At 35.8% G+C, this 16538-nt stretch overlaps 1 protein-coding gene across 1 annotated transcript in view; it reads right to left on the minus strand.

Moving 5' to 3' along the window:
- Window positions 1-16538, minus strand: part of Smu1 (Smu1 spliceosomal factor) — a 178470-nt gene that overhangs the window by 111198 nt on the left and 50734 nt on the right. Inside the window, exon 4 of the mRNA XM_090393980.1 lies at window positions 802-954. Coding sequence (XP_090250106.1) covers window positions 802-954 — 153 coding nt within the window. The remainder of the gene's footprint in view (window positions 1-801; window positions 955-16538) is intronic.

Here is a 16538-nt window from a genome sequence, read left to right on the forward strand (position 1 = left end):
CTTCATGAAAACAGATTCCTTCAAACATAATTTGCTTAGCACAACCTTTTATCCTGTTGAGTGTTACTACTATGTGACCTCTTTGCATGCAATTTGAATGTGCACATCTGTTTTCTACTCAAAATCGTCAGTTATACATATTGCAACAACATAATTCATCTGAATTTGCAGTTGGAATCATCAGAAATAGTGTTCATCCTTAGGTTTTGGACACCAGTGTATATGATCATGATGCTTCAGAGGAGACAACTGAAAAATCCAACAGTGTAACCAACATGATTTGACCTATGGAATTATGCACATGAGAATAGGCAAAGGGAATCTATTCTTTACAGTTTGAGTAATAGATGCAAGAAAGGAAATATGATAGAAGCATAAGTTAGTAAGGGGCTCTTATAGTATGGACAAAAGTGAGATTTATTGCTCATTGGCAGATGGAGGAATAATTCGGGGGGGGTCATACCTAAGTAAAGGGTTGGTTAGGAAGCATGCAAGGTCAGGTTGTAGTAAATGTGTGATGTGGGCTGTGACAAGTTGTGCATCTATAGTGAATGTTTCAAAAGAAAGATGTGATAAGTATTTAGGTATTGTGTAATCTGCAAGAGGCACCCTTAATGAGTCCTCTGCTTCATGAAGAATCCTACATAATAATAATAAAGTTTTACATATGGACAAAAATAAAAGTAGATAAATGTTTGGTAAACAAGGGGGAAAAGAGTCATCATAAAGACATTCCATAAAAAGAATAACAGGTGCCTTTGATTTAAATAATATACACGTTAACAAAGACAAATTTCTTACCTCTCGTGGATCAAAATAGGAACGTGCCAATAAGTTTTCTAAATGAATATATCGCTCTGGCTCTTCTTGTTTCATTTTTATCATAGGATCAGTTTGCCTCAGTAAGGAACGGGCAGCTCCTAGTTCTCTCAGCTCAATAAGTTCTAGCACCACCTAGTTAAAATTATAAATATACTTTGAGGTATTTTTATAGAGGTTTTTAAAATAATATAACACATTATAATACTTAACAAAATACTCCTGAGGAATACCGTAACAATGAACAGTATTCCTCAGGAGTGAAATGAAACACAATACTGCAAATGCTGTTAACTGGAACTTTTTTTTTTTTTTTTTTTTTTTACAATCAAGACAAGCCCTATAAACTCTATCAACTATCATGCTTGTCTAGAGCAGGCTTTTGCAAACATCCATGCCCAAGGTGGGATTTGAATCCACAACATTGCTTGGAGAGTGGTTATGCTATCCACTTGGGCAACTAAATGTGAGAAGAATGGTGAAAGCATGGCAGTTAGAACTGAAAGAGCATGCACAAGAAAAAGATGTAGGAAATTTAGGAATTAAATCCCATGGAATAAATGAAGAAGAGATTATGGAGTGGAGAATGCAGGATAATCTAGGATGGAGGAGAGAGGACAAAATTATGTTGGTTTGTTGCTTAGAAAAGATTAGGGAATGATAGTAAAATAATGCTAACCATCTAAATGAGATAAAAATGATGAGCAACTCCAGTGTACAATGAGAGGACAAAGAACGTTTCTTTTGTAAGTGTCATGGTTTACAACACAAACTTTCTTTTCTTGACTGATACCAGACTGACTATACATTAGACAATAAGAGCCACAAGAAGTAATGAAAGTCATATTATAATTACTGCCGGAGCTGAAATAGAGTACCCCCCCCCCCGATGAACTGTGAAATGAAACAAAGGAACATATATGCAGAATGAAGGGAAGAATATGGAATATTTTCTAACTAAAGACCCTGAATATGAAGGATGAACTACTTACGATATAATGTGTGTTAAAGGTGATAGGGAAGTGAAAAATATGATCATAAAAGAAACAAAATATCAGCATACAAAAGTAGGATAAACATAATTACAATATAAGAAGATATGAAATAGAAATGATGCTTACTACAAGAAAGAAATAAAGTGCAGAAACAGAAGGCTATAAATGAAAAAGAACAATACTAGAAAATAAGGAGATGTAAAAAACAGAGCAAAGGAAAACTGAATGGAAGAAGCATCCAAAAGAAGTTGACATTAAATTTGCTTCAACATAAAGGCTTTGAGTGGGTGATGTGCGAAAGGCACCAGTAGCTATCCGTATACCCTGATGATGGATGGAATCCAACCATTGTAGGTTACTCTGTCTTGCAGAACTATAGACTTGGGACCCATAATCCAGCTTTGAACGTATAAGTGCATGATACAGATAGAGCAATGAAGCTCGATCAGCACCCCACCCAGTAGAGGATAGAGTGCGAAGGAGGTTCAAAGTTCTTTTGCACTTTTCTCTTAGTTGACGAACGTGTGCTAGAAATGCGAGTTTTTTGTCAAAAATGAGTCCCAAGAACTTAGTTACTGGAATAACAGTAGGTCCCATTCTTAGTCCAGGATCTGGGTGATGAGTGCGTTTTCGACAGAAGTGTACACAGACACTTTTTTCTGTTGAAAACCTAAACCCATTATTAAGAGCCCACAGAGAGACATGATCAATTGCTTGCTGAAATTGTCTTTCAATTACCCTCATGTCACGTGAGTGACAGTAAATTGTGAAGTCATCAACATATAGAGCATTGTCCACAATGGGAGGAAGCTGTTCAATGATTGAGTTAATTTTAATAGCAAAAAAAGGGTCACACTTAAGACAGTGCCTTGGGGAACACCCTGTTCTTGATGATATGGTCGAGATAGCGTACTTCTCACTCTGACTTGGAAAGTTTTTGATAAATACAGGGGTGTCCTTTGAGACCTAGGTTATAGAGGACTTTTAATATGCCATATCTCCAAGCTGTGTCATATGCTTTTTCCATGTCAAAGAAAACTGAAACGAGATTACTTAAATATAAAGAGCTAGTAAGCTTCATTTCGGGTATATAAACATTATTTAAATTAAGGGGATATTAAATTCCACATTGTTTTAAAACCGAATAAGAAACTCAAAGATTGGAATCAGAGAGTTTCATGCCGAATATAGTAAACTATAACGTATCGGCGATCAGTAGCGTGAGCTAATGCAAGTGACCCAAGTACGTAGTACAATACCGGACAACTCGCAGCAAAGGCGGTAAAGTTCTGATCGCCATTCTTAGGTATTTTCCATAATATAAAAACACATTTCCTAGGAAATCTATGCTGTTATTACATTATGGTGGGAGGTCACTACTCAGACAGGTTTCAATGTAATAACAGCATACATTTCCTAGGAAATGTGTTTTTACATTATGGAAAATACCTAAGAATAGCGATCAGAACTTTACCGCCTTTGCTGCGAATTGTCCGGTATTGTACTACGTACTTGGATCACTTGCATTAGCTCACGCTAGTGATCGCCGATACTTTATAGTTTACTATATTCAGCATGAAACTCTCTGATTCCAATCTTTGAGTTTCTTATTCGGTTCTGAAACGAGATGTTCTAGCTTTAGAAATGCATCTCTTATACAAGTTTCTAAACGAACCAAATGGTCGAAAGTTGAACAATGTCTATGGAAACCACACTATGTACTGGAGAGAGAGAGGACTGTTGCTTTCTAAATACCAGAGAAGTCTGGCATTAACCATTTTCTCTAGTATCTTACAAAGACAGCTGGTCAGAGCAATGGGTAGATAATTATTTGCTTGTGTTGGATCTTTTCTGGGTTTTGGGATAGTAATGACAATTGACTTATGCCAAGAATTTGGAAACTCTTCCTCTGCAAGTATTCTATTGTATAATAAGAGAAGAAGATCCATAGAAGATGATGGTAGATGCTTTATCATTTCATAATGGATGTCATCAGGCTCTACTGCACTAAGGTGAGATTGTAGGAGAGCTCTTTTTAATTCCTCCGTAACAAATGGCTGATTATATGGTTGGTAGAAAAATAAAGCCTTTGTTTCTCTTGCTGCTCTTTCAGTATTAAAAATTCAGGAGAATATGAAGCTGTTGCTGAGATTCTAGCAAAAGTTTCTCCCAAAGTGTCTGCAATATCTTTGGGATCAGCAATAACACCTTCCATTATGGTCTAAGGTAGACAAACAATGTGTACTATATCTGCCTTTCATTTTCCGGATTTTATCCCATATAATTTTTGAACTGGTCATTTGATTAATTGATGTAGTAAATTGGATCCATGACTGTTTTTGACTCTGACGTCTCACATAACGTGCTTTGGCTCGAGCACGCTTGAAAGCTATTAAGTTTGATATGTTGGGGGTATCTATGAAATATGCCCCACGCTCTGTGTTGATCTTTTTTGGCTGTCTGACATTCTGGGTTTCACCAAGGCTTGGGATAGAATGGAAACCGAGATGATGTTTTCGAGATGGAGGCTGCTGCTGCTGCCTGGACAATGCACTCTGTTATATACTTTACCGCTTTATTGATAGGTGTTTGACTGATAGTATCAGCATTAAATTTTGCAAGATGAGAAAAACTATTCCAATCAGCCTGGTCCATTTTCCATATAGGTATTCGTGTGGGTGAACATGGTTCTTGTGAGGACATTGTGCATAGAACAGGGAAGTGATTGCTTCTGTATATGTTCTCTTCAACGTCCCATGTGAGCAATGGAAGAATGGAAGCGGAACAGATTGTGAGATCAACTGCAAAATATGAACGGGTAGGCATATGGAAGAAGGTATTGAGTTTATTATTTAAAAGGGAGAGGTTATTATTATCAAGAACTCTTTCAATGATTCGACCTCGTCTGTTAGTGTTGGCAGTACCCCACAGAGCATTGTGACCATTAAAGTCACCCATCAAAAGAATGGGTTCAGCAGTTGCAAGATAAGATTGTCAAGATCGATTTCATTTAACTCAGCATTCAGTGGTAAATAAATGAACATACTGTAACAAGAAATCCCACAGAGAGACGAATCACTACTGTTTCCAGAGTAGCATTAAGCTGGACATGGTGGAAAGGAATATGACAGCCCACTAGGATAGCTACTCTCCTCCATGAGCAGGACCACCTCCAGTTCTGTCCTTACGTACAACAGTGAAATTCCTAAAGATACGGTCCTCAATGGGTCTTAAGTACGTTTCCTGCAGACAGAAACAGAAAGGTTTGTGTTTCTGCAACAACATCTTGATATTATCGATATTCTGGCGAATCCCACGACAGTTCAATTGTAAAAATTTTCCTATTGTCTGGATTTTATTGACTTGTCTGGTTTTCGGGAGGTTGAGGCCTTACCTTTGTCAGATTTATATTTATCCATTGTTTTAGGGAAGTATGGACAGCCAGTTGCCATCTCTTCCTCAGGTAGAGCGTTCAAAACATCAAATGTGCTAGGGTCAGTTGGTAGGTTTAGTTTACTTTCAGTGGGCACTGAGGTATCCATTTTTTCTGTGTAAGTGTCTGGTGGTTTATCTTTGAGTGATATCTCTGACATAATTTTTTGACAGGTGAGTTTTCATCGACTGGGACCATTTTTGAAGTTGTCTCTGGAGTAAGGAGATAGGTCTTGTGATTAATGCGCTAAACAGAGAAGCATTTGCGATCATAAAGTTCAGGTAGTATGGTGAAATTATCAGATAATGGAACAGACATACATGTTTGAGTTGCTGTTGGCATTTTTTTAATTGTTACTTTTTCAGCATAAGAGGATCTCAGTACAGGTGTAATGGTGGCCAGCGTTCTTTTTGCATCCTGAAATGTTATGTTTTGCTTTAATTTTTTGTATCTCTTTTTCATCTTTCCATTTCTGACATGTACAAGAGTAAGCTGGATGATATCCAAGACGCTTAACACACTTCGCTTTTTCTGCACAGCAAGATTTGTTTTCTACCACATCGGGCACAGGTAGTAGAACCATGACAGGCAGTTTGGGCTTGTCCATATCTCTGACATTTAAAGAATCTCAGAGGGTTCAGGATGTACATTCTAACAGGACAGCTGAGATACCCTGCTTTTACAAATGTCAGAGACCTAGGTGTATTAAAAGTAAGGATGATGTTCTTGGTCAAAACCAGGCGACCATCCCTACATATCAGGATGCACCTCATACCCGTCACTCCTTGATCTTTAAGCTCTGAACATATCTCCTCATCAGTAACATCAAGGAGATCCTATTCTGATATCACTCTTCTACTGGAATTGAGGGTTCTATGAGGTGTTACTGCGATTTGTATTCCATTCACTGTTGTTGCTCTCAGTAGTTTCTTGGAGAATGTTGCTGACACAGTGTTTCCATTAGGATATCACCAGAACACAATTTCTTAACAGTTTTGGAAGGTCCTGCCAGTCCTTCTAAACCTTTTTGAAGAAAGAAGGATGACATTTTCCCAATTGGTTTTTCACCTGTTGCATGAATGATTAAAAAGGTTGGTACATTTATATTAGTATCCGATATCTTATGTTTCTTGTTTTTGTTTCCATATGCTGTATCTACGGTATCAGTATTTGATTGGGACTTTGTTAGGGTCCTTGAAATATTTGAGGATGAAGGATTCATGCTCAAGGAGTTTTTAGTTCAGTGCCAGATCTCCCCACCCACCACGGAGCCACACATGGACGCCCACTACCCGACAAGCAAAGACTGCGCTCAGGAGTGGAACACCAGGGCTACCCAGAATGCTATATACCGGCACTACAGCAGGTCTAGGATCCCGACTCCCGATAATGGGAGGGGGGGGAGACTTACTGCAACACCGTTCACCCTTGCAGGCAAGCCCACTAGCCGAATGATTCTGGCTGGGCCATCCAGGACCGGCTGTCTTGCCGAAGCAGGAACCAAAGTGGTGCAAGACAACCAGAATCTTTCTCAGGACTCTCATATCTGAGGTCTCTAGTCTTTCATCAAGTGTTTTACTTCTAACCAAGCTCTCAGATCCATAAGTTAAAATTGGTTTGAACGCTGTTGTATACAGTTAATTCAGTGTTTTGACTAATTTCTTGCTTATTCCATATAAATTTATTCATTTGACTTCCTACCATACCATACCAGATTTGTTGATTCTGTTGTCTATTTCTATATTTAATTTACTATCTTCACTAAAAAATCGTGCCAAAGTAGCTGAAGTGTTTTACTTGTTCTATAGGTTCTCCATTCACAATCCAGTTGATATTTTCAATGCTTCTGCTTATTTTCATTGTATTTGTCTTGTTATTGCTGACCTTCATACCATGTCTATTACAACAGTTAATCAATTTAGTCTGGGAATCCTGCAGACTTGTAGCAGATTTATTTAGAAGTATAACATCATCTGCATAAAGTAAAGAGCTGACATTAACATCTCCAATTTTGATATCAGGTTTAATACCACTTTCCTTCATAATGTGATCCATATATTATTATTATTATTATTACGACACTTCCTGGGAGCTGAATGACTCATCGATGGAGAGCACTTACTCCATCCTCAATTCACCAACTACAATGAACCACAACTGCAATCATCATCTATACCAACGTCCACCACCACTAGTATTTTCACAGACAATCACAAACATCCGTGCCCACGAGGGATTCGAACCCACAGCCTTTTGGCTGGAGAGCGGATATGCTAACCACTCAGCCAACCAAGCCAGCAATATAGATAATGAATAACAGAGGGATAATGTACATCCTTGTCTGATGCCAGATTTAACATTAAACCATCTTCCTGTACTTCAATTCTAATTGCTGACTTACAACTCAAATAAAGACAAAGTATTGCTAGATATAATGCCCCCACTGACACCATACAACTGTGCTGTTTTGAATAACTTCTCTCTTGGCACCTTGTCATATGCTTTTTCCTGATCTACAAAACATAAATAAAGATCTTTGTTATATTCCTGCGACTTCTCAACTATTTATCATAAAGTGAAAATCAGCCTGTATTTGGCCAGCTTGTTCTTCACCAAGCTTCTCTTCCATGATCCTTCTCAACCATTTCTCAAGTATACTGGCATAACTTTTACTAGGAACTCTCAGTAGAGAAATACCTCTGTAATTCTCACATTCAGTTTTATTTCCCTTTTTATATATAGGTACAATGAGAGCTCTACTCCAATCTTATGGAATTCGTCCCTCTGCCCAGGCCTTCTGAACTACACAGTGCAGCCACTGTAAGACTTTTATACCTCTATACTTGAGCATTTCTGTTCTAATATCATCTACTCCAGCTGCCTTTCCACATTTCAGGCATTTGGCTTATTCTACTTCAAGTATGGATATCCATTACTGATTGCATGCCTGATCAGTGTTTTTTTTTTTTTTTTATCACTGTGCTAAAATTGATTTTTTCATTTAGCAATTTTTCAAAGTAATTACTCCATACTCCAAGGATATCTTTTATTCCAGTTTTCATGTCACCTTTATCATCTCTAATTCCTTTTACAGCACTCTTTCCTCCATTTCCAAGCTCCTTTAGCAATTGCCAGAATATCTTGCCATGTTCTAGATATTTATTTACTATGTTCTTAAAGTCTTCCCATGACTTTTATTTAGCTAGTTTTACACAGTGTTTTGCTTTCTTACATTTGTCTCTGTATTCTCTAAGAGTACAAGCGGACTTATTTGCCAGAAACGTTTGATATGCTTTCTTCATTTCCTTCACTGCCTCTCTAACTTCTTGAGTCCACTATGGAGTTCTGATTTTTCTATCTTTGCAGACAACCTCACCACATGCCTCTCTGGCTGAATCGATGAATGTTTTCTTCAGGGTTTGCCAGTGAATCTCCAAGCTTTGGTTCCTGTTCTCCAACTCTTTAATTCATTTTTTCTTCGCTATGTTTGTGTATTTTAGTCTACAGTTCACATCTGAGAGCTGCTCAACTTTTATTCTCATTAAACTTTTTTTACATGTTTTCTTTTCAGTATCAAATTTAATTTTGTCCTGCTCAAGACTAAATGGTGATCACTTCTAATTTCAAATTCTCTGCACCAGGGAGAAAACATCACTATCAACAATAACATAGTCAATGAGACTTTTCTCATTCCTTGCTTCTTCTCTCCATGTCAATTTGTGCACATTTTTATCTTGGAATATTGTGTTAGTAATAACCAGTCCATGTCCTGAGCAGAAATCCCACAGTATTTGCCATTATTATTAGCTTTGCTCTTTTCTCCAAATTTTCCCAAAATATTTATGCATGTCTGACAATCATTTCCTACTCTGCTATTTAGATCCCTAAAAAGGACCAACTTTTCTTTTTTCATTGTGTCAGTTACTTTTTCTAAAGCCTCAAAAAATTCCTCCATTATTCTGTCTTAGTAGAACCTTCTGTGGGACCATAGGCACAAATAAGTCTCATTGTCCAGTTCCCCATTCTCATATTTGCCCACATCACTCTACTTGAAATTGCCTGCCATCCAAGAAGATTAGCCTCGTATCTAGTGTCGAATACTATGATTGTTATTGCCTGAATACAGTCATACTCTGACTTACGCGAATCCAGAGTTACGCGGTTTCTTATATGTACATATTTCCATCACGCCTCACCACTAGTCGTATCTCGCCGGCCGCACATGCTGTGAACAAGCACTGACATGTTTCGCGCAGTCTCCATTCGTACACGATTTTTTTAGTCTACAAACCTTGCGATTGTTTAATGTTATGTTCTTGATAAAAATTTTATCATATAAAAAATAATAATGTCGCCCAAAAGAAGCAAGTCCGATTCTTCTACAGCTAGCAAGAAAAGAAAAACATTCAAAGCGTACTACACACGCCGTTCGTTTGCAAGTCTGAATGAAGCTATGAGGCAAAATGAGCAACTGTCTGTTAAAGTTTTGGAAACGGTTTAATGTTTTAGATGCTGTAAGGTTTGCTATGAAGAAATTTTGCATGACAAGAAAAAGACATTATGCCGGCAGACGAATCTATTAGATTTTATGAAACCATTGACATCGAAATAACTTTCTTTTTTTTATGAACGAAAAATTACAATCATGATTATATTTCTTAAAAAATATAGGTGTTTTTGTAAACCTTTGGTCCCAATTGTATGTTTGTATATATAAATTACATGCAAAATTATACCTCGAGTTACGCGAATTCGACTTACGCGCTTTTCGTTGGTCCCACCTACCGCATAACTTCGGGGTATCACTGTATAACATTTTGCATTTATTGCTCAGAAAGATCTCACCAGTTTTTGTCTTTTTTGTTTCAGCCACTCCTATTATGTCAATCTGGTAATTATCTAATTCCTCAGCTAGCTCCATTTCTTTGCCATTCAGACTTCTTATGTTGATAGTACCGATCTTCAACTATGATGTTGTTGTGTTGGGGTGTGTTTTAAGATTTGTTCCAGTAGCTGACTTTTCGCTGTCTGCCCTGGTTCCCTGGCAAAAACAAAGGGGAGTCTTGTTTAACCGGGTGTCACCCCCCCCCCCCCCCAGATGGCATGAAATTCTGTCATATTTTACCATCATTTAATATTGTGGTTTAAGTCAATAAGAATACAATTTGGTCAGCTAAATCCCAAATTGCCTGCCCATCCTCTTTCGTTCAGTATTCAGTTAGATACTTAACAGGGTGCACGAGAAGGTGAGAATTGGACATTAGGTCAGAAGACCTGGTCGGTTCTCCGCATTCTTTTAAAGGCTACTATGTGGAGGTCTCCTCTCAGTTATACAACTTTGACCCTTAAGCACCCGTACATTGTCTACTAATTTTATTCACATGGTAGCAAATATATTTCACACACTATTAGAATTAAAAGGAAAGGAATTATTTATAACGAAAAACTTGCTAATGCTGCTAGTGACTGTGGAAAATTTTGCAGCAAGTAGAAAAAACTTTTGAAAAAAAAAAAAAAAATCTTAATTATCAACAAGTGTGAGTAAGTAAGTTTTCTTCTGTTTGGTCATAAATTATGCCAATTAATGAAGTCTCACTCAACTTCATGATCTTCAAATCATCATCATCAAATACTAACCTTGATCAACTTTGACTGACTGAAGAAATAAGAAGTGAATATGCTGAAATGCTTCTAAGTTACAAAATTTCTCTCTCTTTGATAAAAGAAAATAATCACACATCACACTCTGAATTTCACTGAATCTAACCTTACAACAACAGATTTCTAGAATCCCCCATGGATCTGTTTTTATTCTATGTGAATGTGCATTTTTAATATTTTTGTCCATACTACTTTGGTATGCATTGAAAGAAAATCTGATTTATTTAAATTCATTCTGTAATAAAATAATCATCATCATCAATTTCCTCATATGTATCCCCAAGGGGTGTTCATTCAGGTTACTACATGATTAAGATTACATTATTATTAATCTCTTATCAATAATTTTCCTACAAATCAATCTATTATTTGTGAGTACACCAATATTGTCATATTTAGCATTTCGTGCTTCTAAAGCATTTCTGACTGACCGAATCAATGCACCTAGACGCTGGTCTTCCTCTGGGTCTCTTTCCTGTTATCTTGACGTCAAAATTGATGCTAACCTTTCTTCACCCATTCTATTAAAGTGAGCATACCACCTTAAATTAGCTCTGCTGACACATTCGTGAATGCTAATAATGTCAAGTTCCTTCCTAATATCTTCATTTTTTAATATGATTCTGCCATTGATGTAAGCGGTTCACTCTCTTAATTTCTCTGAGACCCCTCATTTCTGTGGTCTCTAATCTTTAATCAAGTTCTTACTAGCCAAACTCTCAGATTCACAACTTAAAACTGGTTTAAATACTATCTTATATACTGCTAGTTTGGTGTTTTGGCTAATTTCTATCTTATTCCATATAAATTTATTCAGCTGGCAACCCACCATACCAGCTTTGCTTATTCTGTTGTCTATTTCCAGATTTAACCTGCCATCTTCACAAAAAAACTGTGCCTAAATAGCTGAAATATTTTACTTGTTCTATAGGATCTCCATTCAAAATGCAGCTGAAGTTTTCTATGCTCCTGCCTATTTTGGTCTTTTTAATGCTGATTTTCATGCCCAATTTGTTACAAAAAATAATAATAATAATGTAAAATGAAATTTGGTTGCAGGTGTTATTCAATTAAGTTAGTGAATCCTGGAGACTTGTACTACCTGTGTTTAGGTGTACAACATCATCTGCATAAAGCAAAGAGCTAAGTTTGACATTTCAAATTCTAATACTAGACTTGATGCCACTTTCATAATGTGATCCATATAGATGATGAATAAGAGTGGAGATAATGCGCATCCTTATCTTATCCCTGATTTTACATCAAACCATCTTCCTGTATTTCCTGCAATTCTAAATATTGACTGACATCTTAAATACAGACTATATATTGCTCTGTATAATGTTCCATTCACCTCATATACTTGTAGTGTTTTAAAATGCTTTTCTCTAGACACCTTGTTGTATGCCTTTTCCAGATCTACCAAACTTAAGTACAGATCCTTGTCACATTCCCTTAATTTCTCAACTATTTGTCTTAAAGTGAAAATCTGATCTTGACAACCTCTATTTCGCCTAAATCCAGCTTATTCTTCTCCAAGTTTCTTTTCCACGATCTTTCTCAACCTTTTTTCAAGTATGCTTGCATAAATCTTACCTGGAACACTTAGTAGAAAATTCCTCTGTAATTCTTACATTCAGTTTTATTCCCTTTTTTTTTATAGATGGTACTATGAGAACTTTACTCCAATCATTGGGAATCTTCTGAAAAGGCCTTTGAATTATACAGTGTAGCCACTGCAAAACTTTTATATCTCCATACTTAAGCATTTCTGGTCGAATATCATCTATTCCAGCTACATTTTCACATTTCAAGTTTTTGACAGCTTTTGCTACCACAAGTATTGATATGTACTTCTCTTTGCATTCCTCTTGAAAAATTTCTAGTATGTTCTGTCACTGCTTAGTTCATTTAACAGTCTTTCAAAATAATTACTCCAGACATCAGGACATCACAATGTTCTCCCCAGAAATTTTTACCAGTTGGGTGGAATGAAGCAAGTCTCAAGCCGGGTGTACAAAAATTTTGAATGAATTAAGAAAGACCCTTTCTCATAACAAAATAACAAATTAAACTAATTTTATTAGAAATTACTTCAAACAAGGATAATATTTTATATAGTAATTATAACAAGACTAGGATTTTTCTTATTTTCTCATTAAGTAATGAAAAATTTTAAAGCTCACAGCTTAAAATTCTATACATTAATCCTTCTCTTCTTCGTAGAAGCCCAGTTGTCAGAAGTTTTTACATAATTAAAATCTGTTGGATCTGGTCCCTGCAGTGAAATCAGCATCAGATTATTCAGAGTGTTCTGACTGGTGCAATTCCTCAATACAGGTTTTTATCCTTTTTAATGCAGAGAAACCCCTTTCACATTCAGCTTTGCTCACAGGCATGGCCAGTCCAACAGCAGCTAGTTTTGCTAAATTTGGAAAAAGACTCTTTGAGCTCAGATGTTGTTGCTAATTTCAGCAGTATTTGTCTTTCTATATTTTTGTATATGACTGTCCATTAATCATTTTTGATGCAACAGCCCATTCTAGTTTAGTTCTTTCATAGTTTAAAACTGCAGGACTCCCATTTCTAGAATAATAATCAAAAAGAATCTCAGACGCCTCACATTGATCATTACATTCTGCATTGAAAAGTCTTGAAAGGGAAATGATTGGCATATCTGGAAATCTTGCTTCTAGGTAAGCTTTCAGTCTTAAACGTAATAACATTAGAATCTGAATAATCAATATGAAAGTCTGACCATTCACCTGAAAGATGCAGATGAAGATTTTGAAAATGACTGCGAGGAGTGTCTTTCAATTCCATGATAGATAGTTTTCTGGCTTCTAAGACTGGCTCTATTTCAGTTAAGTCAACATCTTGCCTTTGCCATGATCTAGACAAGTTAGATAAATGCGGTAACACATCTGAAAGCATCATTAGTGAAGCTACGAAATTGTATGTTCTGATATATTTACTTAAACCTTCAGCTGTGATATCACTTCGTTCCTCTCTTTCCAATGCAGCTATAACACTCACCATGCATTCTTTTAGAGATTGTATTGCAGAATCATGAGACAGCCATCTAGTGTCACTAGCCATTTTAAGTTTAATCTGAGGACTGTTCAGTATATTTTGGATTTGGGTTAAACCAGTCATTTTGACTGAAGAATTTTAAAAGAAGAAAAACAATTTCCTTAAGATATCATTAAACTTCACTAAATAAGACACTTCAGCAGCTGCTTGGGCACTAGCAAGAGCCAGTCGGTGGTTTACACAATGACAGTTGACCATGAGTCCATCTATCTTTGAGCAGTTTTGCAACTCCCTTTTGCTTTCCAATCGTGACAGCTGCTCCATCAGATCCTAGGCCCACCAGATTACAAGTTTTTAAGCCTAGACTGTCAAGGGTTGTAATTACTTTGTTAGTTATAGTCTCAGCTTTGCCATCAATGATATTGCAAGTTGATATAAAACTAACCCTGACCTCTTTCTATGCTTACAAACATATTTAATGTACACAATCAGCTGTTTTAAAACTGAATGTCTAATTTCATCACATAAAATGCTGAAATAATCTGCAGAATGTATATTTTTCAATATTTCAGATCTAATTTCTGATGCTAAAATATCAATCAACTCTTGCATTATTCTTTCTGAGGTATAATGAACCTTTTTAACAAATCTTAAGATGTTCTAAGTAGTAACAGCCCATAGCCTTGCAATGCTCAAGCAATTTTTCAAATAATGTAGTATGTGGTAACTCATTTTTCACTAACCAATACATAGATCTTAAAGCTCCCAGAAAAGCATCTCTCTGCAAGTTATTCAAAATTGAAATTGATTTTTCAATTTGCCCTATTCCAGTTTCTTCTAGTATACATTTTTCAATTATATCTGTCAGTGTGTAACTTGCTTTGTTTGTGGTCAACCAAGCTTTCTTTTCGAAGTAAGAAATATTGTGCATGCTCAACTTTAATTCTTTTTAAAACTTTCTTACATACACTTTTCAATGTGATATCCATTTTTATTCCTGCTTAGTACAACATAATGGTCACTTCCAATTTCAAATTCTCTGTACACTTTTGTATCATGACCAAAAATAAAGATATCACTATCAACAATGATGTAGTCAATGAGGCTTTTCTTGTGTCTTCTCTCCATGTGAACTTGTGCATATCTTTATGTTGAAACATAGTGTTAGCAATGACTAATCCATGTCCTGAGCAGAAGTCCAGTAAATGATTATTATTATCTTTGCCCTTTTCTCCAAATTTTTCCAAAATGCTTCTGTACACCTGGTGGGATTCATTTCCTACTGTGCTGTTTAGATCTCTAACAAGGACTACCTTTTCTATTTTATTTTGTCAGCTGCGTGTTCTAATGACTCAAAAAATTCCTCCGCTTCTTCCTTAAAAGAACCTTCTGTGGACCATAGGCACAAACAAATTTCATTGTCTATGTCCCCATTTTGAAGTTTGCTGACATAACTCTACTTGAAACTGCCTTCCAATCAAGAAGTTTATCTTCATGATTGGTGTTGATTGCTATCGCTACTCCTTCCTTTCCTTGATCATTATTGCTTAAAAATAATATCTTATACTTATTCTTTAGTACGATCTCACCTGTTTTTGTCTTCTTTGTCTCAGCAATGCCAATTATGTCCATGTGGTACTTTTCCTATTCTTCTGTAAATTCAATTTTCCTTCCATTAATACTCCTTATACTGATGGTTCCTATCTTCAGTTCTTCTCATGTTGGGTTTATTGGGAAAAAATATACCTAATTAACAGTTTTAAAATTCAATATCTCATTTTCTTATTAAACAATTCATTTTCTTTTGATTTTATACCAATAAATGATCTGAAAGAAGAGCCATCAACATCTTCCAAACAACAAAAAATAGGCCTTTCCATACCTATTAAATAATTCATAGTCATGAAAGCAGACTAAATCATAGTTTAGCTAGCAAGTATATAATTATGTGCATATTTCATTGATAGACAAAATAAAGTAAATTTAGAAAAGCAAAAGTAAGAATAAAATGAATCACTAGTATTTTTCAAATTCCACTTATTGCCAAATCGCTTCCAGAATCATCAAATGATCACTGCCTTATTCCTACTAAACACCTAGACAATACTAAAAATAATATTAGAAATTATTGCTTAACACAGTACACGAAAGGAGGAATGAGAGGAACATAGGCAGCAATAACAAAGGTTGGACAAATGCATATTTATAATTTTTATTAGTAGGTATGTCTGTGTTATATTTACTTTCTCGGCTGCTTCATTATTAACAATTTATTTTCATTACCTTTCATGACTAGTTAAATGAGGTTTTGTATCTTATAAATATAACTTAATTATCTGGGTATTTCCGGATTAGATAAAATAAATTGCTAGGTAATTAAAAAAATATATATATTTTTTATTTTTATTTATTTATTTATTTTTTTATGATAATCCAGAAACTTTGCTGAAACATGGTACTTTTTCAAGCTACTTCTATTAAGCAGGCTGGTCTCACTGTGAATGACAAAAATCATCTATTATGCAAAGACATTTACAAATATTTATACAACAGTGGGATTCAAGCTAAATGTTGGAGAGAAGAGATGTTATAACACT

Source organism: Typopeltis vanoorti, chromosome 1 (assembly GCF_054136105.1).
Source record: "Typopeltis vanoorti isolate ZY-2024b chromosome 1, IOZ_Tvanoo_1.0, whole genome shotgun sequence".
NCBI lineage: Eukaryota > Metazoa > Arthropoda > Arachnida > Uropygi > Thelyphonidae > Typopeltis > Typopeltis vanoorti.